We start from the raw sequence: 25,002 nt of genomic DNA on the forward strand, positions 1-25,002 counted from the left end.
GAAGTCCCAAATATGAGAAAGATTGCTTCAAGGAAATAGTACCACAGCATAGATGGGGGTAAGTCAGAGCAGAAGATATTTGGACAGAGAGATAGAGTTGATCTCTTTTTATAGAGACATTGTGCCTGCCTGTTCAATGCTAATGCCTCTCCCATCCAATGTTTCTCTCCCCTATCTCTCCATCTTCAGTGTTTCCCTTTTGTTTGAGGTTTCCTGCCATCAGGCTTCCAATACTGTGAATTTCTTCCCAAACACTGGTTATTTTTGAAGCTGCTGAGGTGACACAGCTCCAAACTTTTTCCTTTTGGGGTGGGGGTTAATCATTGAAATTCAGATCTTTGCTATTAAAATCCATCAGACAACAAATGAATCAAGGTAATGAGACAAGACTGTCACTTTGTGGGAAATCAATGTCATGGTGTTTTAGAAGCAAATTCCACTTTACAGTCACTTTAAAAGAACGAATCTATCTAGGCCTCTCATTTCAGTGTTGATTTTGAGACATGCACCATCAAACACCAGCTATGCAGCCTGTGCAGAATATGAATACAAGCACACATGTTTGGAAGAGATGATGCTAGACTGCACTTCCCAAGATTTTTGGATGAAGGCTTCCTATTTTTTGGAGCTTACCAGTCACATTCAAAGTTTTAGGTAGAAATAAATGGTCAGTGTTAAATGTGGTTACCCAGGTCAGTATTGTTATCTTGTCCCATAACTACAGCAGGATCCTGAATCCCTGTTGGAAGAACCTGTCCTGCAGAAACCTGCAGCTCTTGTAAGAAATCCCCCAGGAAAGCCATTATGATACCCTAAAACAGAGTCCTGGTGAGGAACAGCATTTTCTAAAGCTCATTCTAGGAAGTATCCTGTGAGCAGAAGTGTGATCCCACAGGCTTGAAGACCCAAGGGGTTTTTCCTCACCAGCCTCTTTGCCAGGTTTCCAACCCCTGGGTGTCTCCACACAGCAAAGTTTGTATCTTAAAGATACAGATGCCCAGAGAACACAGAACAACACCAACAAAGAACAGTGCCTTTACTGGCCTCCACACCACCAGCAGCACTCACATGAGCAAAATCAGCAGCCCCACCTAATTACAGTCCACCTTGGTAGCACAGAGTTCCTTCCTCCTCTGCTACAGAACCAAGCACAAATATCCCTTAGAAGTCCAGAACAGAGGGGCGGGTCTTCTTTGGGGTTTATTGTTGTTGCTGTAGCTGCTTTGCTCGTTTTGTTTTTCCAAACCAAATATTCAATAGGACATCTTCTCCTTTGTCACAGGGTGTGGTTTTTGCAAGTCACCCTTGAAGGGAAGACTTTAGAGGTGGGTGTCTGCTCTCTACCCACCTGGAAACCTGCAGCCAGGCCCATCAGATGGGCTGCTAAAAACCCACAAAAGCTGTGGTGATTTTTAGCCATGGGGAGTCCTGTTATGGGAGTTTAACAGCTTGGGTCAGGAATGGCGGCAGCACCAAGCATGAGGCTGCCAATTCCCTGCAGGGAATGTACAACAAGGGAATCTGGGTCTCCAGGCTCTCACACAGGCAAAATACCTGGAGCTTCCTGTTAAAGAGGCTTTGCTTCAGCAGCTTTTGGAAAAGACCCTGCTGATTTGTTGGCTGTGAACTACAGCCCTCAGCCCAAAGATGATAAAACATTCAGAAGGACTGGAGGGCAGATCCTTCTTGTGCAACACCAGCTGACTGATTTAGTGTAAACACTGAGAAATACTGCTACCCCTCTGCAAGTGAGATTTTGGACCCATGCTTTGAATTAATCTCTTTGGGAACACACAGAATCGTTTTAAAGCAGACTCAAACACCAAGGCAAGAGTCCGGTATCATTGCAGGAAAACCTCAAGGAAACTTTTTCCCTGGCAAGACTTCCTGTGTGCTCTCTGCTTAGGCACAGAAAGCAGGAAAACACATGTCATCAAAGTGAGTGTGTGCCTTAGGATTGAACTCCAGGTGGAGTCCTGATCCTGTAAATTACATCATATAAGAAGGCTGCTGTCCCTGTCCAGAGCCCATTGCCCGATCAGGACCTCTTTGCACAGCAAGATGAACTATTTCAGAGAGCAGACCCAGAGCAGTGGTGACTATCTGTGTCACAGTTTGAAGACCCAGAGACAGAACATCCTGTCTGTTCTAGCAAATTGCTCTCAATGCCAACAGTCTGAGGTCCAGCCCAACCCCACGCACCTTCTTAACTCTGAAGGATGCTGGTTATTTTCCTAGCAAACATTCACAGGCCCCACACTTCCTCCACGAGGGGCTTTGCCCTGCAGCCTGCCATGGCCATCGGGTCACAAAACATTGCTGTCCCCCGGCTTTCCCTGCTGTCAGCCCGCTGGCTAAAGAGGGAGCCTCTTTGGGCCAGATGCTGATGTTTTTACTCACAGCCATTTCCTCACCCCACAGCTCGCCACAGGCACAGTGTGATCTCCCCTTTCTCGCAGACTCAGAATTGAAACCCTGGTGCAGGGAAGTCCCCAGAAATCCGGGTAAAACCCCACATGGGTTCATGAAGCAGAGCACCATTCCTGTCAGGTGAATAGACAGGACTGTGCCCGCTGTGTGAAGCAGTGTCCCCGTGTTGGCCCTGCCCGTGCGGCGCTTCACAGCGCTGTGTCGCTGTGCCCTCTGCCATCGGAAGCTGCCAGCTTGTCACCTGCCTGCCAGGGTACCTGTTGCCGATTCCCCGACTTCTGGGACTCAGGCTGGGCTCTCCCAGGGGGCTCCCCTGTCGGGGGAGACCCTCCTGGAGCGGTCTTGCGTCAGGAAAGAGAGACGCACTGGATTTTTCTGGTCTTCAGGTTCTTGTTTGTTATTATCTTATCACAAGTTTTGCACACTGTCCACACCAGGCTCAGTGCACTGGAAAAGCACTGCAGAAATGGCTAACAATCTCTTGTTACAAGGTCTTTTAAAGATAAACTATCCAGTTAAGAGCTGACACCTAGATTATTTCCCCTTTTAACCCAATAACTGATCCCTAGAAGCCTGCAGTGTGGATTTTCCCACCCAATTACAAAATGCCACCCAAACCCATGAAGAAGGAGGAAGAAGAAGCATGAAGAAGAAACCCAGGATGACACTCTGTGCCCTCCATCTTGCTTCCATCCACAACATACTAAAAATCCCAAAACCTAAATTTCTCACCAAGTGATACACCTACACTACTCTCTATAATCTGTTTCACACTTTTGTGGATTCTAGTCTATCTTGGAGTCTAGGAAACTTTCTCCATGAGTGAGGGTCAAAGTCAGTGCTGCCCTGGGGTTCAGGGCACCCCAGAGCAGACAGAGAAATATTCCCAGTGCCCTGGGTTGCCACACCTGCCCACGCAGAGCCACTGATGGCAGCAATTCCTGCTTTCCTGATGCTGCTGTTCCCACAGCCGCTTGCAGTCCAGCGCTTTGGCCAAGCAGTGCTCCTTTCCTGCTGCCCAAACAGAGCAGCACGTGCTGAGGAACCCCCAGGAGTTTCCTGAAATTTGATTTGTGGACAGTGGTGACCCACAGCTGCTTGCTGAGCTGAAGGTCTGCATCCATCTCCCTCACTCTGCAGTGTCTCCGTGCTCAGCCCTGCTCTGGAAAACTCCTGTCCATCCTCTTCCATGCTCCTCTGAGGTGTGGTCTGCACACAGCCCAGCACATGTTTTACCTTCAGAAATGCTTGAATTAATAACTGTGTGTCGCTCACACCTCACCAGCCTGACTTCCAAATTCAAAGTGGAAGCTGCAGGTGCTTAAGGCATGAGTCAGAATGCTGTTTTCCTCTTCCATGCTCTTTGCAGGGAGAGAAAGGCAGGCGCCTTTCAAGAAGAAGCCACAGGGAAGGTATGACTAAGGAGGAACCTCCACTCACCCTTCGATTGGGCTCGGGGCAAGGCTTTACAAATAAGGACCAGAACAAGCCTGGGTTTAGCATTTTAGCACCAGGAACATCCCTGGGGTTGTGGCCCCATTCTGTTCCAGGAAATAAGTGTCTTTTCAGACCTACTGTACTAATGAGACAGAATTGTCTAAGAACCACCATTACACCCATTACTTCAGCCAGTGGAAACGGCACTTTGCCCTTCCTATAAAGCCCATTTATGGCCCAAATGAGCTGGAAGAGAATTGAAATTCTCCTCCCGTGATTAAGTGCTGTTCTTGAAAAGCTGAGTTCACTGTTTATGGGCAGCACAAGAGTTAAACAGGACTTCCTCACATTTCACATTTCCTGGCTTCCTGAACCCTACAGGAATCTTTCTTGTCTGCAGCAGACAGCATACACAGAACACAGTGCATGGACAGACACACACAGTCCCACAGGGAGTGCTGTCCCTACGGTTTGGCACAGGACAAGTGACAGTCCCAGGCAGCCCGTGGGACTTGCAAGATCTTGTGTGTCCCTCCACAGGAACCCCTGCAGGGGAACAGAGACATGGGGTTACATGATTTACAAATAAACACCTCTCTGAATTTCAGTGACCCCAATATGTGCCTAACCACTGGCATTTTAATGGGCACTGTATAATTATTGAGTAAAAATAACTTTAGGTCCATTACCATGAAAATGGGAAGGGACTTTACCGTCTGGTAATTAAAATCTTATCCCTTTTGGTAGCAAACAGAATCAAGGAAGAGGCATTTTTGCTTAGGGTGTAGAACCAAATTGCACAAGCAGTAACTGTGTTTTATCTCTTGGTAATGCACAATAAAAGATTCAGATCTAACTTTATAAAAGGCAACAGTAATCAAAAGCCAGGACAGACTCTTATCAAACATTTAAAATATGCTAATATTTATTGACTTCTTTTTTTTGTGTGTGTATCTCATTTTTTTCTGAGATGTTGTACTTATTTTAATGGTCTGATGGTAAAATGGAGATGGAAATCTAGACAAAAATTACCCAGAGTTTCTCTTGAAGTTTGCTCAATGTGACTACCAAAAAAATCTGTGTGTATCATGTGCACATGGGTCAGAGTGAGTTTTGGGATTTCATTATTCCCAGTGCAGATAGATCAAAATATGAAAAAGAAAACTGCAAAAGAGAAGATAAAATTACAACAAGAGGGTTCCCAGAGCTGTGTTCATTTCAAATCAGGAAACCACACCAGTAATATCCCATTCCAAAGGCCCCAACACTGTGCAACAACTCCTGCAGCATTGAATGAGAAGGGGAAGGTCTGGCAGGGTTGGACTCACTGTTCATCAACAAGGCTGAAACAGCCCATGCACTTGGCCTTCCAGGATCCAAGTGTCATTCCATCTGTGCTTCTCAAGGCATGGAGTGCTGCCATTCTGAGACCACCAGCATAACAAGGACATGAAACTGTTGGAGGAGGTCTGGAGGAGGCCAAGATGCTCAGAGGACTGGAACACCTCTCCTGTGAAGAGAGACTGAGAGGGCTGGCATTGCTCAGCCTGGAGAAGAGAAGGCTCCAGGAAGATCTTCTAACAGCCTTCCAGTACTGAAAGGGAACCTGCAAGAGATCTGAAGGACTTTTGACAAGGGGCATGTAGTGACAGGACCAGGAGGAATAGTTTTAAATGGGAAGAAAGTAGGTTTAGACAAAATGTTGGGAAGAAATACTTTCCAGGGAGGATGGTGAGACACTGGCATAGGTTGCCCAGAGCAGCTGGGATGTCCCATCCCTGGAAGTGTCAAGGCCAGTCTGGAGGGGTTTTAAGCAGCCTGGACTAGTGGAATGTGTCCCTGCCCCCACCAGAGGGGTAAGAACTAGTTGATCTTTAATATCCCTTCATACCCAAACCATTCTATGATTCCATGATAACAACATTTCCTTGAAACCACCTAATTTAAACCTTCTCAAATGCAAATTTGCTTTTATTAAGCAAAGCTTTGCACAATGATGGAAAGAGTCCAGAGCTTGCATTCATAAAGTTAAGTTATTGCTACCAATAAAAATAAATAGATGGCAATTACTGAGGAATTACATTTAGAGCAAAAACGACTGAATTTATTACCCCTCTGAATATGTGCAGCATAATATGCAGCAAAAGAGAAGTTTGAGGAGGAGTGGGCAAAGAAACTTCTCTTTCTCTTTAATGATGAAGCCAAGCTCACACAATGTCTGAAATCCAAAGCTGTATGTGAAGAGGGCCACTAGGTACAGCACTCATGTGCAGCAAGTGGTTCAGTGAGGGCTGTAATGCAAAAAGAGCAGAGACAGCTCTGCATTAAATGAGAACACCAGGCTGAGAAAAATCCTATTAGAGAGATGCCTTCTGTTAAACTTTATCCTCTTCCACCAACAGGTTTTAGTCAAAACCCAGTGATGTTCTTCCCACTGATGCACCCAAGCTCTGGCCACCAAGCCTTGTTGCAGGTCAGAGCCCTTTGCTTTGCCCGTGGAGTGTAATTCATGTGGAACTCACTTGAAAAGTGGACAAGGTTATCAAGCCCAAAAGTACTTCCAAGGGTGTGTATGTGCCTGCCTTTCAGGAGGCAAAAATCAAGTTCTTGGTGTAAAAGCATGACTGCAGCTTTTATCAGCTTTTCTGCCTGTGGGCACTGTGCTGTAATGGGAATGAGAAGCAAGCAGAGGATGCTCCCACACAGTACAGCCCAGACCATTCTCAGATTAATAATGACAGATTCCAACACACATTCTTCTAATACAACATTCTAAAATAGATTTTTTTTTAAGAGCATTTAAAAGCTGGGAAATTTTAAATGATAGTTCCCACAAGTTACTTCAGACTGTACTCTCAGAAAACTCCATCTAACTACTGTGGAAATACGAGGTACATTTTTCTCTAAAGTGATAATAGTTTGCTGGTTAGAAAGTGGCAGTGCTATAGCTTACAAGAGATGTTCTGAAACAGATTCCAGATGATGTCCTTGAAAAATGAAGTGTCCAAAACCATAATTGATACAGATTATCTTACATATGCTGTCTCAAGAGTAGATACCATTGCTCCCACCCAACTCACCCAGGGATTCAGCTCTGGGGGAGACTGGTGTGCAGGGCTTTGGTTTATTTGTGAAATGCCTGGCTTCAGCTCAGCTTCCTCATTTCCTTCGTCCTGTTCATCCTTTCTCTTCCAGACATATTCATCCAGAGGTGGGCTCTGTCCTAGAAGCATCACTGAGGAGGTGCAGCACTTGTCACACACGGACTGATTGCTTGGTCCCCTTGTATCTAATACTCCTGCATGAAGTCCCAGAATTCTCTTGCCATTGTGCTGGCAGGCTGTTAAAGACATCTCCCTTTAATTTAAAGACTCACATTGATGGAGAACTCAGTCCCTTGGCAATCAGGCTGATTGCTCTCTCTCTTTTGAAAATCTACATTATATTTCTACATTGATTCTCGCTGACTTCAATTTCCAGTCACTGGGTATTACATCCTTTCCTATTAAGAAGCCCTCCAACACCTCTTCTCCCTGGGCAGTCATTTCATCAGGTTCTTTGTGACACACTAAAGAGGCTGGCTGCCTTATTCAGGCACCACAATGCAGCTGGTCCCAGCCCTGACCCTGCTCCTCCTGCTCTGTAGTTCTTTAATTTCAGGACAATATCTGCCTCCTATTTGTCCAAGACTAGAGCAAAAAGAAACATCACTACTGTTGCAACAGGGACAGAGTGGGATGGCCAGGAAGACCCCCACCAGCCTTCTTGTGAAGATTCCAGGCTTTTCAGGGTTTGTTTGTTTAGGATGGGTTCTTTTAAGAGGGAGAGAGACTCAGGTGTTTTGTGAACACAGATCTATTTAGCTGATACAGGGGCAGATGAGAACTGATTTCCATGAGGTCAACCTGTGAATGCTGCTGTAGGTGCTTGTGTAGTCCAGTCCAGAACAATCCTCAGGGAAGACCTACATCCCTCACCTTGCCACAGACAGAATGTGAAGAGTGCATTTGGGATCATCACTACTACTCTTCTGACCACAATGCTACTGATATCCTGGGACATTTTTCTGATGTTGTCTATAAAGCCAAAGTCTTGAAGAATGGTATCCTTCAGGAACTGTGAATCTCTGGAACGGGAAAGGTAGGACAGCTTCTTCATGTACCTAATGGAAAGCCTATAATTGGCTCAGGCTGCCTAATACCAGCCTAACCTGGTCTCCCCAAAAGTGCCTCAAGGCATGTCTATTTGTTCCTGAACTCAACAGCTTGAGGCTCTGTTCACAAGACTCCCCATCATGCTGTGTTGACATGGGGTTTGGGGCCAGGGTCTGCAGCAGCAGGGTCAGGATGTTCTCACAGGCATGGACCAGCTTGCTAAGGACAATGTGCCCCCTTGTTACAACCTGCAGTGGTACAGCAGGCTCCAGATTTCTTTCCCTCTGGGCTTATCTGCACACACTTAATTCACATTCAACCTCCCTGACTTTCCAAACACTGTCAGAATGACCTTTTGACTGAGATATGCTCCAATTCCTCCTCCAGCAGTGGATACCCTCCAGACATCCTCTCTGCCCCACGGAACCAACCTCCGACTTCTATAAATCAGCACATTCCCCCATTCCTACTCACAGTTTCATTCAGATTCTCTCAGGGTTATCTTGCAGCTGGGCTTTGTGCAGTCTGACCCTCTGTGCGGAAAACTCCCTGAGAGCAAAACCACCCCTGCTCCTGCTGCAGCAGCACAGCTCACACCCTGCTCGCTGAAGGACCAAAACACTTCAAAAGAGGGCGAGCTGGAGAGAGCCCCTGACTCTGAGCTCATGTGGGGAGAAAGAGGAGGCATGGGCATGGGAAACATTCATCCTTCATGCTCAGAGCCCTGGCGCAGGCACTCTTGCAGACACAGCTGGTCCTGGCTTGGTTTCCCAGCTGAGTGTGGAGAAAGGCTTTTCCTCCTCGTTTCCCAATGGTCAGACCATATGAGGAGTACTTGTTGTTTGTCAGAGCATGGATTGCCTGATGCCAGGGTCAGGCTGATCCCAGTATCCCAGCCAGTTCCCCTTTTCCAGGGAAAGCCCACAGCCACCAGGTTGATAATTCTTCCTAACTGGAGCCAGTGATTGCCCAGTCCCTCTCTTCCCTGTGTCCCTTTTTCCTTCCTTGGCCATTGCTGGTGGCAGTGACCTGCAGCCTTCCCTGACCCAGGAGGGAAGGCTCCTTGTCAGTGCTCCCAGCCAGGATGGAGCGAGGCTTGGCTCCACTCCTTCTGGATGAGCTGAGCCAGAGACAGGTGTTAGTGCCATCCCCAGCACACACTTACTCCAGCCCCTGACGCAGTCACACAGACATTTATAGATGGCCTGGATATTGACTGGGGGAAGCTTTTCATGCCTAATCCAATGTCAGCACCACCAGCAGTTGTTGATGTGTCCATCCTTTTCCGCAACTGCTATTAACAGACCCCAGGCCTCTGGACAGATCTCTGTGGGACGGGACTGCCACACAAGGCATCCCACCAGTCTGACAGCTGGCTACTCGCTTCCAAAACCTCCTCATTAGTAGACAGTGTCAATGCACAACAACAACAAAACAAAAAACAAAAAACAAACAAAAAAACCCCCCAAAAAACCCAAAAAAAACCAGCAAAACAAACCACCCCCCCAAAAAAAACAAATCAAAGAAAAAGATGGTTTTTTCATACATATATGCAAGAGCCTTGCATTCAGAACTCTGTTGCTTATCCCATTTAAACTGATCTACAGATGACAGAGAATGAAAAATAATCAAATAGGAGCTGATTTATGAGTAACAGGCCCTGTAAATCAAGAGAAAGCCCTCTTTTTTACTCACAGGCGTTCTTGCAGGTCTGCAGAGTTTAGCAGTGTGGTCCTAGAGCTGAGGCTGGGCAGACACATCAAGGTACTGGAGGTGATTTACCATTTGACACTAATTCTATCTAAAGGAAGTGCTAGGATGGAAACTGCATTTATGCCAACAGGAGTTCATGTTCAGCTCAGCTCTAAGTGCTTTTCTGAAAGATACGGTTCCCATTCCACACCTGGGAGGCCAGGGGAGGAAAATTAACTCCTTTGCTTCTGAATGAATCCCAAAAATGTCTCACTTTCTGTGCCAATCTCTGCCTGCTCCAAGGTCCTGTCCAAGGTCTCCTGGCCACTTTTATCAGCCTCAAGAGGAATGCACAGGACACACAAGGCTGCAGTTCCCCTCTCCTCTGGCTCATCATTGTGCTCACGTGATGATGCTGGGCTGCCCAGCAACAGGGAGAAGAGCAACCTCCTTGAGTGTCCAGGGAATTCTTCTCACACCTCAGTGTCCATTTTAATTTTTCCCAGCTCTTTCCATCTCACACAGAAAATCTGCAGAGCCTCACTTCACCGAACCATTGCATTACTCATCCTGGTGATGGGTGTCCCCTGGCAGCTTGTGACAAAGCAATTCTATTCTGGGGGGGAAAGCTCTTTCTGACCGAGAGAGCTGCTCACTGATCTCTGCTCAAACTCTGACATCCCATTGTCTCAGAGAGGTAAGCACTCTGAAGAAACCGAATAAATGAGAAAACCTGATCACTGCAGCTGCTTGGGAGGTAGGACAGGGTCAGCTTCAAGGAAGTCTGTTCTCCTCCTTCATCTCTGCTCCCACTGCCAGAGATAACTCCTTACTTTTCACCTTTCACCCTAAGGCACAGCCCGGAAAAGCCAATTTGAAGGACTGCAGGGCAGCACCACTGACACACAGCTTCCCACTCCTGCAGTCTTATAGAGAAGATAGATCTTTGAGCCAGCGCAAGAACTCTGGTCATGGGCCCAGGGGGAAATGATGGAGCTTGGCTGCACCTAGGGCACACACTGCAAAATAAGGTACTACTAAATGTGCTGGAAAACCAAGACAGCCCCAGAGGGAGATCAAAGTTAACAGACAGCTTGACCCTTTTCCATAGCCTGCACACAGCATGTGTTAGAACAGCTCCCCTGATGCACTGCAGCAGCCCTGTTTAATGGCAGCACAATCCAAAGCACTCTCACTTGCTCTGCCTGTGTATTGCTGATGGAAAACAGAAAAAATAAATTAATCTAAGGTACCTGAAAGAGCTCGTTTCACAGCACTATATTTTGACATTGCAACAAAACATCTACAGAAAATTCTCAAGCAGTCTCTCTACCATGGCTAAATTCATTCTGGCAGTATACAACAGCCAGCTGCACTTGCTAATTCCAAAAGAAAAGTAGAAATCTCACAGGACCTCGAGACAAGGTAAAAAGGGATCTCATTGTTCTCTGACCACCACTGGACAGCTCACACCATGCTCTGAAGCAGGGAGGCTTAGTGGCATTTCTGGATCCTTTTATAAAACTTAAGCACAGCTATTCCTTCCTTGTTAACTACCTGCATTTCTTCATAGGCACTGACAAAGCAGGGGCTGGTTATAACTGCCCTCTCAGGTGGAGCTGGTTTTGAGAAGTCTCTTTTGTCTGCAGACAAGGGCTTTGAAGCTTTTACTTCGTGCCTGTGATCAAAAACCTCCTCGGCCTTTCAGCAGGAGAAGAAGGACAGGGATTCCAATTGCTGAGAAACAGCAATTTTGCAGTCAGGGAAAAATCATTAGGCCCTGATTGATTCTTCGCTTTTTTTTTGCTATAGAACCACATTTTTCCAGCAATGGATTTCAGCAGGTAGTGATTGTGTGGCTGTTCAGCCTCTGCCCAAACTACAGGGAGAAGCAGGATGGGAATGGAGGGGGAATTTCCTTTGCTGCCCTCAGCCTGGGCACCACGTGTGCCTACAGTAGCGAGGGCAAGCACACAGTTCTGCTTGGTTTAAATTTTATTTAGGATCTGATTTTCTGCGCTCTACAGGACACCATTCTCCAACACCATCCTCATAGCCCAGCGAGCATTTTGCACATGCTGGTGTTGCTCCTGTGTATGAGAGCACATCTCAGCCCTCCTTTGGGTCTGCTGGTGGCTGCTCCTCATGGATGGAACAACCAGGGAAGAGCTGGCAGCGCTGATGAAAGGGAGCACAGCACAGCAGAAGCAGACTGGGGCTGTCAGATCCAAGTCTCACCAGCACTGAGTAGCTGGGTACCTGCCAGGCAGAGGAGCTCCACTGAGTTGTGGAAGGGATTTTCAAACACAGCTAGAGCACAGATTTTTCTCCCCTCACACTGAGAGACCTGCAGCACACACTGCATTGCAGACACAGGCCTGCATTGCTGTGCCAGTGCCTCACTGTGTCTTGCACTTACTTTTTCATGGCTTTTGTTAGGACTGATCCTGAATACCCAAAACCCAACATTCATCTGATCCTTGACAGCTGCTATCCTGAGGCAGCCTATTACTGCCACCCCTACTTTGGCCACCTGGATGGCTTTTTAGCAGCTCCAACCCTCTGCAGTTTCACCAAGGGTTACTTTCCGATGTGATAGGACCAATTTCACCAGGTTGGTCTCCAAAAAGGATCCCAGCCAGCTGACCAAGCCAATGCTTCCAGGCATCTGGGCTCCTCAGTTGGAGAGGGAAGGGATGGGAGGTTTGTTCATGTCAAAATTAATAAAACAGCCACAAGGTAAAAGATGGAGGGGTCTTCACCTATATCCCAGCCCTCTGCAGTGCAATCCATAGGCCATCTCTCACAGCAGCTGACAGTGCTGCTGGCAGATAAACTAAATAATGGCACTGTTGTGTCCCCTATCCCTGCCTCAGCCGAGTTTTCTTCTTCACATCTCTCCTCTAGAAATGTATGATAACCAGATTATCCTCAAGCCTCCCGGACTGCTTTAATATTGGATAGAAATTCAGAAGTTATTGCAGGTAGGAAAACAATAAAAGCAGATGCAACTGCATGAGCCTCAATCCCCTTGAAAAGTCACAGTCCCTTATGCAGTGGAGGCACAGGGGAATGTGGCTGAGCTACAGAGCACCTGGCAGGAAAGGCAAGTAGACAAATTCTCTGCTTGGAGGTCAACCCACCAATTTGTCCCGTGCATCCTCTTGTTGCTGTGTACACAGACACATATTCCCAAATGGGGCCACCAGCTCTGACCCAATGCTCCTTCCCCTTGTACCTCACCACACTTGTTCAGCCACACCCCAGCTCAGAAGGGCGTCAAGTGTCCTGTGCCTTGTCAGGGTGGTTTTCCACTTTCAAAAGCTGGGCTGGGGAGGTGTTCCTGCTGTAGGAAGGTAGAGGAGCAGCTGAGTCCTCAACTGAATTCTTTATCCTGGTACTTCTTCCTTGAACTATCCTTTCTCTGGAGCTCAACATATTTTGCCCTTGCGAAGTGCAGATCTCCAGTATGGAGTATCTTGCTCAAACTCTTCATTAAAGCAACACCAACGAAATTAGCTGCCCTAGAGATCTGATGAAAGCCTGGAAAATGTTAAAAAGATTTAAAGGAGAAAAAACCGCAACTATTGACAGTGGTAAATGCATCTTAATTAAAGCCTTGGAATGCACAATTCAAACACACTCCAGTCATCCTCTAACTCCCTGCAAAAGTTAATGAGATTAGTTTTTCTTACAGTCCCCACTGATCCACGAAGTACAAAAACAGAGTGAGAACTGAAAATGAAATATTGTGGGCGCAGGGCTAGATGCTGATCGCATTTACAGGAGTATAATTGCAACAGGATCCCTTGCAGATCCTGCTGGCATTGTTCCAGGAAGCATGGTAGCAACTGCTGGGTTGTGCTGCAGGGACAAATGTCTGCCCTAAATAACTGAAGCAGAAAGCAATGATGAGGAAGTCCACCTCATGTTCCAAATGAAAATCAAATATCAGGTACAGTGGCTTTTCTACTTCTTCAGTCCAAAGGAGGATAAAATTACATCCTTGATTTATGAATAATAGAAGTTCGGTTGGCTTTTTTTATTTTAATCTAAAGAGTCCCCAGAGTTGCACTGTTGCCAAAAGCCTCTTGTAACTCAGGCCAACAGTGAGAGAGAGAGAATCTAACAACCCTGCAAATTCCCGTGCAGAAAACAGAGCAGCCTTGGTACCCCAAAGCTTGCAATAAACATCCCCTACTCACACCAAAAAAATAAACACGAAGCTTCTTCAGGCGTGCAAGTCTTTCAAGATCTATATAATCCATCTTAATGCAGAAAGATCACAAGTTTGATTTAGACTGGGTCAGGGCTAGCTATTTGCTTAAAGCAAATGCTCTGTTTACCCTGGGATAATCTGTGAGTGTTCCTGTGCCCACTTAGGCTCATCGTCTCCCTGTTCAGGATGCCTGCTCACACACTGGGAAATTCAGTGAGTGAAATCTACTCCACAAAGTGCCCCACATGCCCTGGGCTGGTGTAGAGGAGATCTACACGCACTTTCTAGGGATAGGGGATGAAATTCCTACCAGTGACCATCAGGGAGCTCCAATGGTAAGAGGATCGGACTCATTTTCTGGGGTTGGATGTCAGACAAAACATCACGCTGCTCCACTTCTGCAGATGGATTTGGGGCACAGAGCAGTATCCCAGGAAGTGACACCTGCTTGGAACGAGACTTTGCAAAGGGACAACTGTCACAGTCTCCAGCTGCTGGTTTATTTCACAGCACGAAATTTCCCAAAGTAAAAATAACAGGTATATGTACATTGTGGCCTTAGAGGAGTTTGATGCTGTTTGACTCTTACTGGGGAGGGGGAGGAGGGGTTTGGTGGGATTTTTGGCATCATGTTCTTTGTGGTTTTTTACATAATACCACTTAGCACTATTAGTACTACTGCTCATTAGTGAGCACTCTGTTACTTCCTAGGAGTAAAGAATTAGAGAAACTTCCTCAACAAAATCATAAAAGGGGCATTAGAAAAAGTTGAAATGGAAGACCTGTAATTGATCAATTTTAATGGAAAGAAGGGGCAAGGGAAGAAGACAGGAAAAAATGCGCCACCTGAAGACACATGCTGCTTTTTTGAAATTGCTGTCTGGCTTTATTACAGAGTCATAGAATGGTTTGGGATGAAAGGGACTTTAAAGGTCACCCAGTTCCAACCTCTCTGCCACAGGCAGGGACACATTCTACCAGGACAGACTGCTTAAAGCCCCATCCAACCTGGCCTTGAACACTTGCAGGGATGGTGCATTCACAGCGCCCCTGGGCAAACTGTGCCAATGCCTCACCACCCTCACAGTAAAGAACTTCTTCCCAATATCTAATCTAAAACTGCCTTCAGTCAGTTTAAAGCCATTTCCTGTGGATCCGTCACTGTATCAAAAATCCTTCTCCCAGCTCTCTTTTAGGCCCCCTTTAGGCACTTGAAGGGTACTCTAAACATTTTGCCAAAACTCATTGATTTTCGAAAGATGCCAATAAAGAGGTTTTTATTTGTTTCAACCCCTTGAGAACATCCTGTTAGTATTTCTACCATGCCTCTATCTTAGAGTAAATGAAAACCCGTAAGCCCTTTTAAGTGTCTCATCAAGCAAGTTTTGGGGCCTTACGGGGTCCCAACCGCCTCCTTCTTGCACGTTAGAGCACCTGACTACATGCTTAGAAAGATACTCACCAGAACCTGTCAGTGAGGTAGCAAATGTAGAGAACAGCTCTTCAGGAGAAAGGGGGGAGCTGAAGACACCTGATGGAGTCCCTGCCTGTGTCACAGTCATGGGTCAGACTGCCATGAGAGCTCAAAAAAAAAAAAAAAATAAAAGGAGGGAGAGTAATTAAAATCCCCTCAATATAGTCCTTCTCGTCCTGTGTCAATGTTTTCCACAGGCTTAGGAGTCTGATTCAGCAGCCTGTGCAAGAAGGACTGATGATCAGCATGACACCACCATGCTTACCCTATTCTTTCTCTGTGGGACATTTGAAAAGAGGATTTATCTAATCTCTTCCTGCAACAAAATATTAAGAATATTTTCCTCCAGTCCACAGTGCCCTGCATTCGGACTTTTCCTGAGGCTGTAAGATGCCTCTGCTCAAAAAGGGGCACTGCTGGGGCAAGTGAAAGGCAGCCATCACCTTCCTGCTTACCTGAAACATATGCACACACACACAGAGGGAGGTCCACCCCTCTCAGCCCTTCAGTGAGACAACACTTCATCTCCCAGTCTCCTGAATCTGTGAGCTGGTTATTTCAGCTGCACCACAAAGTCTGGCAACCAAGCCCTTTCCCTGGTCTTTCAAGATCCTCAGCATGGGCCAGTGTGGAAGGGGCTAACAGCGGGCCTGTTAGCTAAAGGAGCGAGAAGAAGCTGAGAAGCAAGAAGAAGCTGATAAGGAGCTCTCTCCAAGGCTGTAACCAAGGAGACCAAGAGAAGTGAGGAACAGAAGAAAGATAAGAACTTCGCAGCTGGATGAAGTATTTTTAGAAAGTTAGTTAAGTCACTGTAACTTTTCACCACTGGTGTTATGTTGATTTATTGTGTCCAATAGTTAGGGTAGAAGAAGCATAAACAATCAGAGAGTGTATAAAAGGTCAGCCATGTTTGATAATAAACAGCTGCCAACTGAGACTGCTTGTGGTCTCTGCTTTGTGTCGCGACCGCCTCGACAGCGACAGGCCAGCACTGCCTAGAGAGGATCTTCCAGAAACCAAGGACTTACACTTGGATAATAAGGATAATTCAACCATAGAACTGAAAAGCTCTGCAAGCCACAGAGAGACAAAATACCCCTCTGCCCCTGTTTTCTTCTTTCTAGATATCACCTAGAAGAAAACTGATCCTCTGTAATGCCGCCCTTTCCTGTTGTCATAACACCTTTTATAAAGGGAGGGTGTGATGCTCTACCACCAAACCCAAAATGTTTTCCCTACTGGTATTGTTCTACACAGCCCCCTTGGGGAGGTACCCCTAAAACTTCCCCATCTCCCTCACCCAAACTTCACATCTCCATATCAGGGGAGGCACACTGGACCCATCATCTCTGTCAGGTGTCCACGCACAGCTGCACAAATGCAAGCCAAGCGCCACATCCCCAGGGCTCATTGCCTGTTTCTTAGGTATGAAGTTTCCTTATGATCCTTAAAGCACATGACTGTAACTCTGCTCACCCCCACACCCCTTTCCAGTGCTGTGTCACATGTATCTGTCCACACTTCTGCCCAGTCCTCGAGGATCGCAAAGCAAAAGTCCCTGTCTCATGCAAGACTGGTGCTGCTGTCACCAAGCCACAGCTTTGTGGCTGGGCTTCGAGGTATGTGGTCATCAGCAGGAAACAAAGTCTGCATCAGAGCTGTGATGATTCAGGGGGTTTTAGGGTGCTTTTTTTCTTCCCCACCAGCCAATAAGAGCACTCACAGAAACACTTCTCTGGCAGGAAGCAGGGCAGTTACTCCTCTGGCAGTCAGGCTCCTCTTCTGGAGTGGTGGAGATGGCAGTGAACTTCCCCTGCAGCTTCACTGCACTTTGCTGTTTGGCACTCTGGAGCTTCACCAGGACTTCAGGTGGTAAGAATGGAAAATAATTGCTGTTTTCCTTGTGGTTTATGTTCTGTGAGTGCTGCTACGTAATGCTGTGGTAAATAACAGCCTTTCTCCAACTGCTGCCCATGCTGGCTCAGCACTGCAGGGCTCAGACTGCAGCTGAAAACCCAACTGCTCAAAAGACTTTCTCCTTGTGTAGTGAACCATGCTATCCAGGGATATCATTTAGGGGTGTTAAAGTCAATTTATGGTTTTAACTCATTTGTCAGTGTTAAAACTCTGCATGACCTTGATTATTAAATCTAAAGGCTGCAGGTAACAATCTGACTGCTAAGTACAGATGGACACTTGAGTGCAGATTAGCTGACTTTTAATGAAGCATTAACCTGTTTCATTTCTTTCTTTGCTGAGCAAGGGAACTCTCTTGATTGCAGCTGGCCTTAAATCTTTAGAATGGGAGCTGCAGACATGAGTGTTTTTCTCTGAAGGTTTTGGTCCAGTACTACTGAATATATTTCAGCATTACTTTGGTTCACATAAATAGAAAGAACTCAGGGATGGTATTTGGTTAGCCAGTAGCTTTTTGTTTCTGCTGTGGTTTCCTTTGGGGGCTGCAGAGGCATGCAGGAACTCTGCCACATCTTAAATGTAAAGATAAAGCCCTAGCCTTGCTAGGGGGAGGAAGTTTTTAAAGGAGGGAGAAATAGGGAAGAGGTTTTTGAAGCATCTGGTGGGGGGGAAAAAAAATCAACACGTTGCAATCTGCTTATTTGTTCCAGTGCAGCCTGGGAGGGAGCAGCCACAGGATTGCTCTCTCACACTGCAGGAACAAGGTCCCCAAAGCAATCCTCAAGGAGGAAAGCACAAGAGAGAGACTCTTAATACAACATTCAACTCATATCTGCAAAAACAGCCCTTGTTTGCTTAATAACAGATGGTTGCCAGTTAATTTTGAGCAAGAGAAAGGTCTAACCCTACTATTGCCCAACAGAAGGAGCAGGAGGAGGGCTGGCTTTTCCATCTCTCTCTTCACGTTTCCAAATCCAGGAGCAAGAATGGGCTCTGAACATGAATGCTCTGGTCCTAAACATCTCTCACTAGAGCAGCACGAGTTGTCTGCTCAGACTGTGAGATCACACGCTCGTGGCCTCTGAGTATTGTAGGTGCCTGGCCAAGTTATGCTGTGCCTCTGCTCCCACACAGCCTGGATGCCTCAGGAATGCTGGTATACCTACAGCCCTGCAGTGCTACCTGACCCTCTGAGCCAAGTCTGCCTTGTGCCTGGAATGGGGCCATCACCTTACACAAATTCTAATTTTTAGGAAATGGCACTCAAGACAAGCCAGAGATGAAATGGTCAGAAAAGGCTGCAGAGAGAAAATCAGAATTACAGGTCCCTAACACCACAGAGTCTCTGGGGTTTGGAAATAGAGTACTACAAACTATTCCAAACACTGAAAGTGATTTCAGACCCGTGTGATTGCCAAGCAGTGACCACCTTGAATGGGAATGAAAGCACACAAAGAAAACCAGATCCTAGCCTTAAGGAATCTAAGTGCCCAGAGGAAAATGGTGGGATAAAGATCTCCCACAAGGGCTCAGTAGATTTTATACCCACTTTGCTCTGGTATGAGTCATTTTCAACACCAAGTTACAACAGGTGAATGAGGTAAAATGCCCGGTACCCCTTAGTGAAAGCTGAGGGAAAACTAGAACCTATAACCTATCCCCTGTTTACAACACATGGTATATTGAGTCTACCTGTCTACAACACCTGTCCAGCTTGCTCACCTCTCCAGGTGATGCATTTCAGAGGCCTGGCCATGTGTGACACTGCTGGATCTCCCAGGCACTGGAGTCAGGAACAAGGGCTCTTGGACTCTGACTCTTGGTTTGAATAACACACGTAATAGTTTTCTTTCCATCCACACAAGTGTGATTTCAGCCAGCCTCATTCACCCCATGCCTATAAAAGACGTCAGCATGACTCAAGAGGTGTTGAGGGTTCTCAAAAGCCACAAAAGGACATTGTGTAAAGATTGAAAGAGGCTGTGGTTATCACCCCCTTCTACAAAGAACAGTATCTGATGTAAACACCCCCACTACTGCAACACCTGACTTTCCAATAGGCGTGAGAGCACATATTCAAGCAAGGTGCTGGGGAGCAGCAAGAAGAGCCCAAGGCAGCAACCTGCTCTCAGCCTGGCAGAATATCCCAGCTGCTAGGTGAGCTCAGGAAAAAGCTGGTCCCTATTGCTGTTGGGTTGGTATTGATGGCACAGGAAAAAGCATGGCATTTCTGAGGAAGAGGACAGCTGGCCTTGTGGACGAACCAAGGCCCTGCTCTGCCTGGAGCTTCATTTCTGCCTGCAGACTGGTCCTGCATGGCCCTCCTCAATCACCTGTGGATGCCAGTGCTTTAAACTCCTGTGAAAAGTTTTACCCATGAGCTGAGCATTGGGTGAGATGTGCTCGCCTGAGAAATACCTTTGGTCCAAGGTTGCATGGTCACAAGCCTCTGTGACTCTCGAGTCCCACCCTTGCTGCAGTGGGAAAACAGCATCCCACAGAGAATAGTCTCACCTACAAGTGGACCTACAAGTGGATTCTGGGCTTTTGGGTGAAAAAAACACCACAACACTTGTCCAGTGCTGGCTGCACACCCATAGTGCCCACACAGACCAGAGCCAGGGCACAGGAGAGCTCATCATCTCCACAGCAGACACAAAGCCACCTGCAGAACATCCACTCCTCTCCAGCACATGGCCTGGGTCTCTCAGCTCCCACCTGCAAGAAAATACAGGGTTCATTAAGGTAGCTGGGGTATCAGCCAGGAAGAGAGATGGATTTGGACATCCTTGGGTTGAGGAGGGATGTGGAAATGAATCTCTCCTTTGCAGGTCAAGGCGTAAATCCCTGAGCACTGTTACAAGTGGGTGCAGCAATTACAACCTGTGAGGAGGATGTGACAGTATAAGTAGGGTGTGCATAAACAACATGTGAGATAAATTTTTGTCACCTTCCATGCTGATGATGTTACATAATTCTGGTTCGGATCATCAAGCTGCCCCTGCAAACTGGCCTATGTGCACAGCCTATGCTCTGTGCAGCTGGCTGGGGGTGAGAGATCTACCTGTGAAAAAAGGCTAGAGGTGACAAAAAGCTTGACTTTCACAGCAGATTTAGTACAACCTCTGTGTGCATGTGTGTGCACGAGCACACCCAGGCTTGCTGCCTGCACACACACAGGGTCACCTCCTGCACCAGCAGCCCTTGGCATCAGCACTGGCTGGATGGCACCTTCTGCAGGATTGGGGATTTTTTCATCTTCTTTGATTTCAGAAGTGGGAAAATGGAGAGGAAGGGAAATGTAAATGGGGGTGAAATAATGACACCAACTGTAAGCTATGAGTTTCTTTTAAATGATTGAAAAATAAGTGATGCATGGGTAAAGAGCTACACAAGCAAGTAAAAATATACAGTAAATGGTTTTATGAACTGCTTTCATGTGAAAGGTTATGGGTTAACCCCCCATACTCCCCAGTTTCCATTTCCTGCACACCTTGCTTCTCCACTCCATGACCTTGGTAATCATAGAATTGTTTGGGTTGGAAGGGACTTTAAAGACCATCTACTTCCAACCCTGCTGGCACAGACAGGGACACCTTCCACTAGACCAGGTTGCTCAAAGCCCCACCTAGCCTGGACTTGAAAACTTCCAGGGATTAAACATGTACCAGTATCTTATCACCCTTTCAGTGAAGAATTTCTTATGAACATCTGAATCCTTCTAACATAAAAATCTCAAGATGCTATCAAAGGTTTAAGGGTGGGGTGTGGGATAAAAACTTGTATCTGTAAGGTAAGATATGCAAATGAAAAGTAGCAGGACTCTCAAGCCAGTGTTTGATATGTTTTCAAAACTATACAGCACTCTGAGCAACATGACCTATCTTTATAAGCAGTTTCAAAGCTGGTCCTTCTATAAACCAGGAGTTATACCAGAGACATTGAAATAATATTTGTGATACTCTGGCTTCTTCTGAGTAATTCTGAGCTCTGCTTTCACTTCTGGCAGCATCTCTTTATGTCACTTCACTTCCTAGGACTGTTTCACCATTTCAGACATGTAAACAAAAGCTACTTTGTGACAGATGTGAGCAGAGACCTTCTGAGGTACAAATGCATTGGACAAGTAAAAGGGCCACCCTTTCATGCCCCTGATGGTTTGTGTTGTTTCAGGTACACATGTTACACCACCCCACTCAACCATAAAACCTGGCGTCCCTGTCCCAGTGAACACCAACAACCCCGAGGTCCGCAAGGCCGCTCGCTTTGGGGTCTACAGATACAACAACAGCTCCAATGACCTCTTTCTGTTTAAGGAATCACAGATAAAGAAAGCCATGGTACAGGTAAGAGCAGCAGGCTCCTGATGGCTCTCCAAATCATCTTCTAAGTGAACCTCCTATGACACATCCAAGACACAACATCCCTGATCCTCCTCAGGGCTGCTAAAGCTGTCCCCTACAGCACTGCTACACAGGAGGGCTCTGTGTGGGTGACACATAGTTCTCAGCAGTAGCACTTGATTCTTAGCCAAAGTTTTGGCATCTCTTTCCCCTGCCCTCACTCTAAAGGAGGAAACTGCTTTCTCTAGATAGTCAGAGGGCTGAAGTACATGCTTCACGTGGAAATCAAACGCACCGTGTGTGAGAAGAGGGATCACCCCAGCCTGGACAGCTGTCACTTCCAGAGGGAAAAAAACCTGCAACGGGTATGTGTTCAATTTATTTGGAGTGCCCAGGAACTGCAGGGGATTCTTGGTCATCTCGAGCTGTACAATCCCTTTTAGACCAGCTCTGCCACGTCTCCATATGTGTACAAGCCTCTCCTCTGCAGAGGCAGGTGGGGTGAGGCCAGGTTATCACCTTTCATGCATCCAGGGCCAGCTCCTGTCTGCAGGGAGTTGAACCAGACTCATCCACCTGGTCCATATTCCTGGGTGACTGAGGAGAGTGTGCAGAAATAGAGTAGGTGCAAAATAGGTTTCCTGGGTGGGAAACACTTTACACAGGCTTTCCCACTAGACAGGATTACTTAGCAAACAGCACTTTTCCAAGGATAAAGTGGGCAGACAAAAGGATGCTGTTTTCTTCTGCCCCATCGCAGCCTGCAATGGCGAGATCAACCAGCAGACACCTGAACTTTCTCACCTATTCCCCTTTTATTCACCTATTCCCCTCTTTTTCACAGACGCTGAGATGCTATTTTGAGGTCTGGATAACACCTTGGACACACAGAGTGCATATCCCTGTTGCCCACTGTCACCAAGACCTTTCCCCATGAGAGTCTGACTTACAGAGAATCTCCTACCCTGAGTTTTCCTTTGCCTGGACTGCTGAGGTCATTACTGAAATGGGGAACAGCTGTACAGAACTGCCACAGAGCTTTTCTCTCAAAGCACATGGTTGTTTTTTCCTTGAGAAAAACACTCAAAAGACAAGGCCTGCCTTGACTGAATGTCTTGCTATCCAGTTGTGTATCTGTTTTTCCAAAACTAAACTGCACATGAACATGTGTTGTCATTCATTTGCCATCCGTCCTCTGGTTGAATTCCCAAGCACTCCCAGGAAGCTCTGTTGCACTTGCTTTGTGATGAACTTTCACAAAGCCATGATGGAAACAAGTCTAAATCACAGCACGTGTGAATGCAACACCTAGCAAGGCTTGACAACAGTGGGGTGGTTTGCCTGGTTATACACATACACACAAGTTTTGAGATTTTCCAGTGCCAGGGAAACGGTCAGACACGTGTCAGGAAGGCAAGAGGGAGAGCTGTTCCTTTTTTTTTTTTAAGATAGAAGTATGGATAAGGATTTCTTGAAACACAGACATCCCAGAAATTACACAGTCCGACGAGTGCTTCCACTTTAATTAAAGCTAAGCCACACTGTGAAAGGGCATCACTGCAAATGCCAAGGCTAATAAATCTAATCATATTCCCAAAGAATAATTCTGAGGTTAAACAGCATAGTTCCATTCAGGTTAATGTACAACATTTAATCTCTGGCAGACCACAGCTTATATTCAGGCTCAGTACAATGATGGTCTTCTCTAGGTGGGCATCTAACCACTCCTTCAAGTCTCCACTCCTCATCCATGGGCTAATTATTGCTTACAGTGGACTAAGATTCCTATTAGGAAGGATTTGGCTAGCTGCTCCCTTAAAACAACCATAAAGTCTGAGCCCATGATCAGTCATACACAGATCAGCACTTCTAAATGGACAGGGCCCTTATCTAAGCCACAAAGAACACTTTTCCACAAATATTCATTTTTTTCTCAAAGCTGTTGACTTTCTGCAGCAATTTTGTAACTCCTATTAGCATAACACTCCCAATTTCAGCCCTTTTAACAACCATTCAGTCAAGAAAGGCCAGTGAATGGCCTGGCTCCAAGCCAAGGTCTGGGGATCTTAAAACAGATTGTATTAATAGTACAGCTGAGTATCTGCTCCAAGTAATCCCAAAGCTGGGCAAGTCTCAAGTTCTGCTTCAGAAACAACACTTGTGATGAACAGGTGGCTCAGCAGCAGCTCAAATTCAGCATCCAGTGCTGGAGAGGCAGCTGTGCTGCATCTTATCTTTGGGAACAGCAGTGTCTTGGCTGGAATTAAAAAAAGAAAAAAAAAAAAAAAACCAAAAAAAAGGAAAAAAAAAAAAAAAAAAAAAAAAAAAAAAAAGCAGTGCTCTAAAGAAAGCTCTAGAAGGGCCACAAGAGGATGTAATGTGATGCTACATTCAGCCATCACCAACAGCCTGGTGCCAAAGACAAGGAGAAAGAAAGTCAGCAATGGTGGCTTGGGCTGTCCACAAAGCAGGAAAGCCAAGCCACAGCTACGTTTGTAGGAGAGCAAGAGAAGCCAGGAAGAGCTGCTCTTTGCATGTCAGAGGGGTTAGGTCTCAAGCCCTCTTCTCCTTCAGCTGCACACTTCACACAATGCCAAGGGCTTCCAACCAGGCTGTCAGCTCTAGGCAGTCTGGGCCAGAACAGGCTGGGCAGATCCACGTTCCTTCCTTCAGCCAGCAGGACAGCCTGGTGTTCAGGAACAGATGTCATTTGCCTCTCACATGCCACCAAGGGGGTGAGCAGGCAGCAAGCTGTCACTTCAGGTCTGTGCAGAGATGCATGCAGGCAGTGAGCATGTCACACAAGAGTGTCCCCTGTGCGACTCTCCAAGCCCCTGACACACAGTGCTTCATCTCAGTCACCTCACCAAGCCCATTCTCAATTTGTCAGAGCAACAAAAGTTAAAGCCAGGTGAACTTGGCACCATGCAGGCTGACAAACCCAACAGGCCTTTGCTGTTCTCCCAAGGAAAATGCAGCATGACTGTTCAGACCTCTCTATCCAAACAGACAAGCTCCTGCTGAGAAAGACAGATCAGCCTTATGTTCAAAGCTGCATCCAAGTGTTCACTGTGACACAGAATTCCAGTGTGCTTTACAAGAAGAAAGGCACACTGGAATTGTAGTAGTCCTCATCCCCTCAGCTACGGTAACAGAGCTTTCATCAGCACCAAAGAAAGGGGCAGAACTAAAGTCCACTGAGCTCTTTGTATCACCCCAGAGGGCTTAACTCAGGAAGGATTTGGGTAATTAAAGAGGAGGACACTGCTAGCACTGACCTAAAGAACTGCACTAAATACCACTTCATCACAATGACATGCAGCAGCCAAAAAGCCA

General features: G+C 46.5%; 1 protein-coding gene across 2 annotated transcripts; it reads left to right on the top strand.

The window, feature by feature from the left end:
- Nucleotides 1-14,971: 14,971 nt before the first annotated feature.
- On the top strand, nt 14,972-23,505 carry CST7 (cystatin F). Of its 2 annotated transcripts, none has more exons than XM_038132791.1 (4): nt 14,972-17,275; nt 21,497-21,669; nt 21,915-22,031; nt 22,511-23,505. In XM_038132791.1, exons 1-4 carry the CDS (start codon nt 17,203-17,205, stop codon nt 22,601-22,603), a joined length of 456 nt encoding a protein of 151 aa, XP_037988719.1. In that variant the 5' UTR covers nt 14,972-17,202; the 3' UTR covers nt 22,604-23,505. The 2 variants fall into 2 exon arrangements, with proteins under 2 accessions (XP_037988719.1, XP_037988718.1); XM_038132790.1 differs by having other exon boundaries at nt 14,985-17,278.
- Nucleotides 23,506-25,002: the final 1,497 nt, after the last annotated feature.

The sequence above is a fragment of the Motacilla alba genome, chromosome 3 (assembly GCF_015832195.1).
Source record: "Motacilla alba alba isolate MOTALB_02 chromosome 3, Motacilla_alba_V1.0_pri, whole genome shotgun sequence".
In the NCBI taxonomy this organism is placed as follows: Eukaryota; Metazoa; Chordata; class Aves; order Passeriformes; family Motacillidae; genus Motacilla; species Motacilla alba.

Bases quoted from the DNA above. Each gene is read 5' to 3' on its own strand.
- CST7 (XM_038132790.1), top strand. From the start codon at position 17,203: ATGGCAGTGAACTTCCCCTGCAGCTTCACTGCACTTTGCTGTTTGGCA. The intron at 17,279-21,496 runs GTAAGAATGGAA...GTGTTGTTTCAG, and splicing joins CTTCACCAGGACTTCAGGTG to GTACACATGTTACACCACCC. The intron at 22,032-22,510 runs GTATGTGTTCAA...TCTTTTTCACAG, and splicing joins GGGAAAAAAACCTGCAACGG to ACGCTGAGATGCTATTTTGA.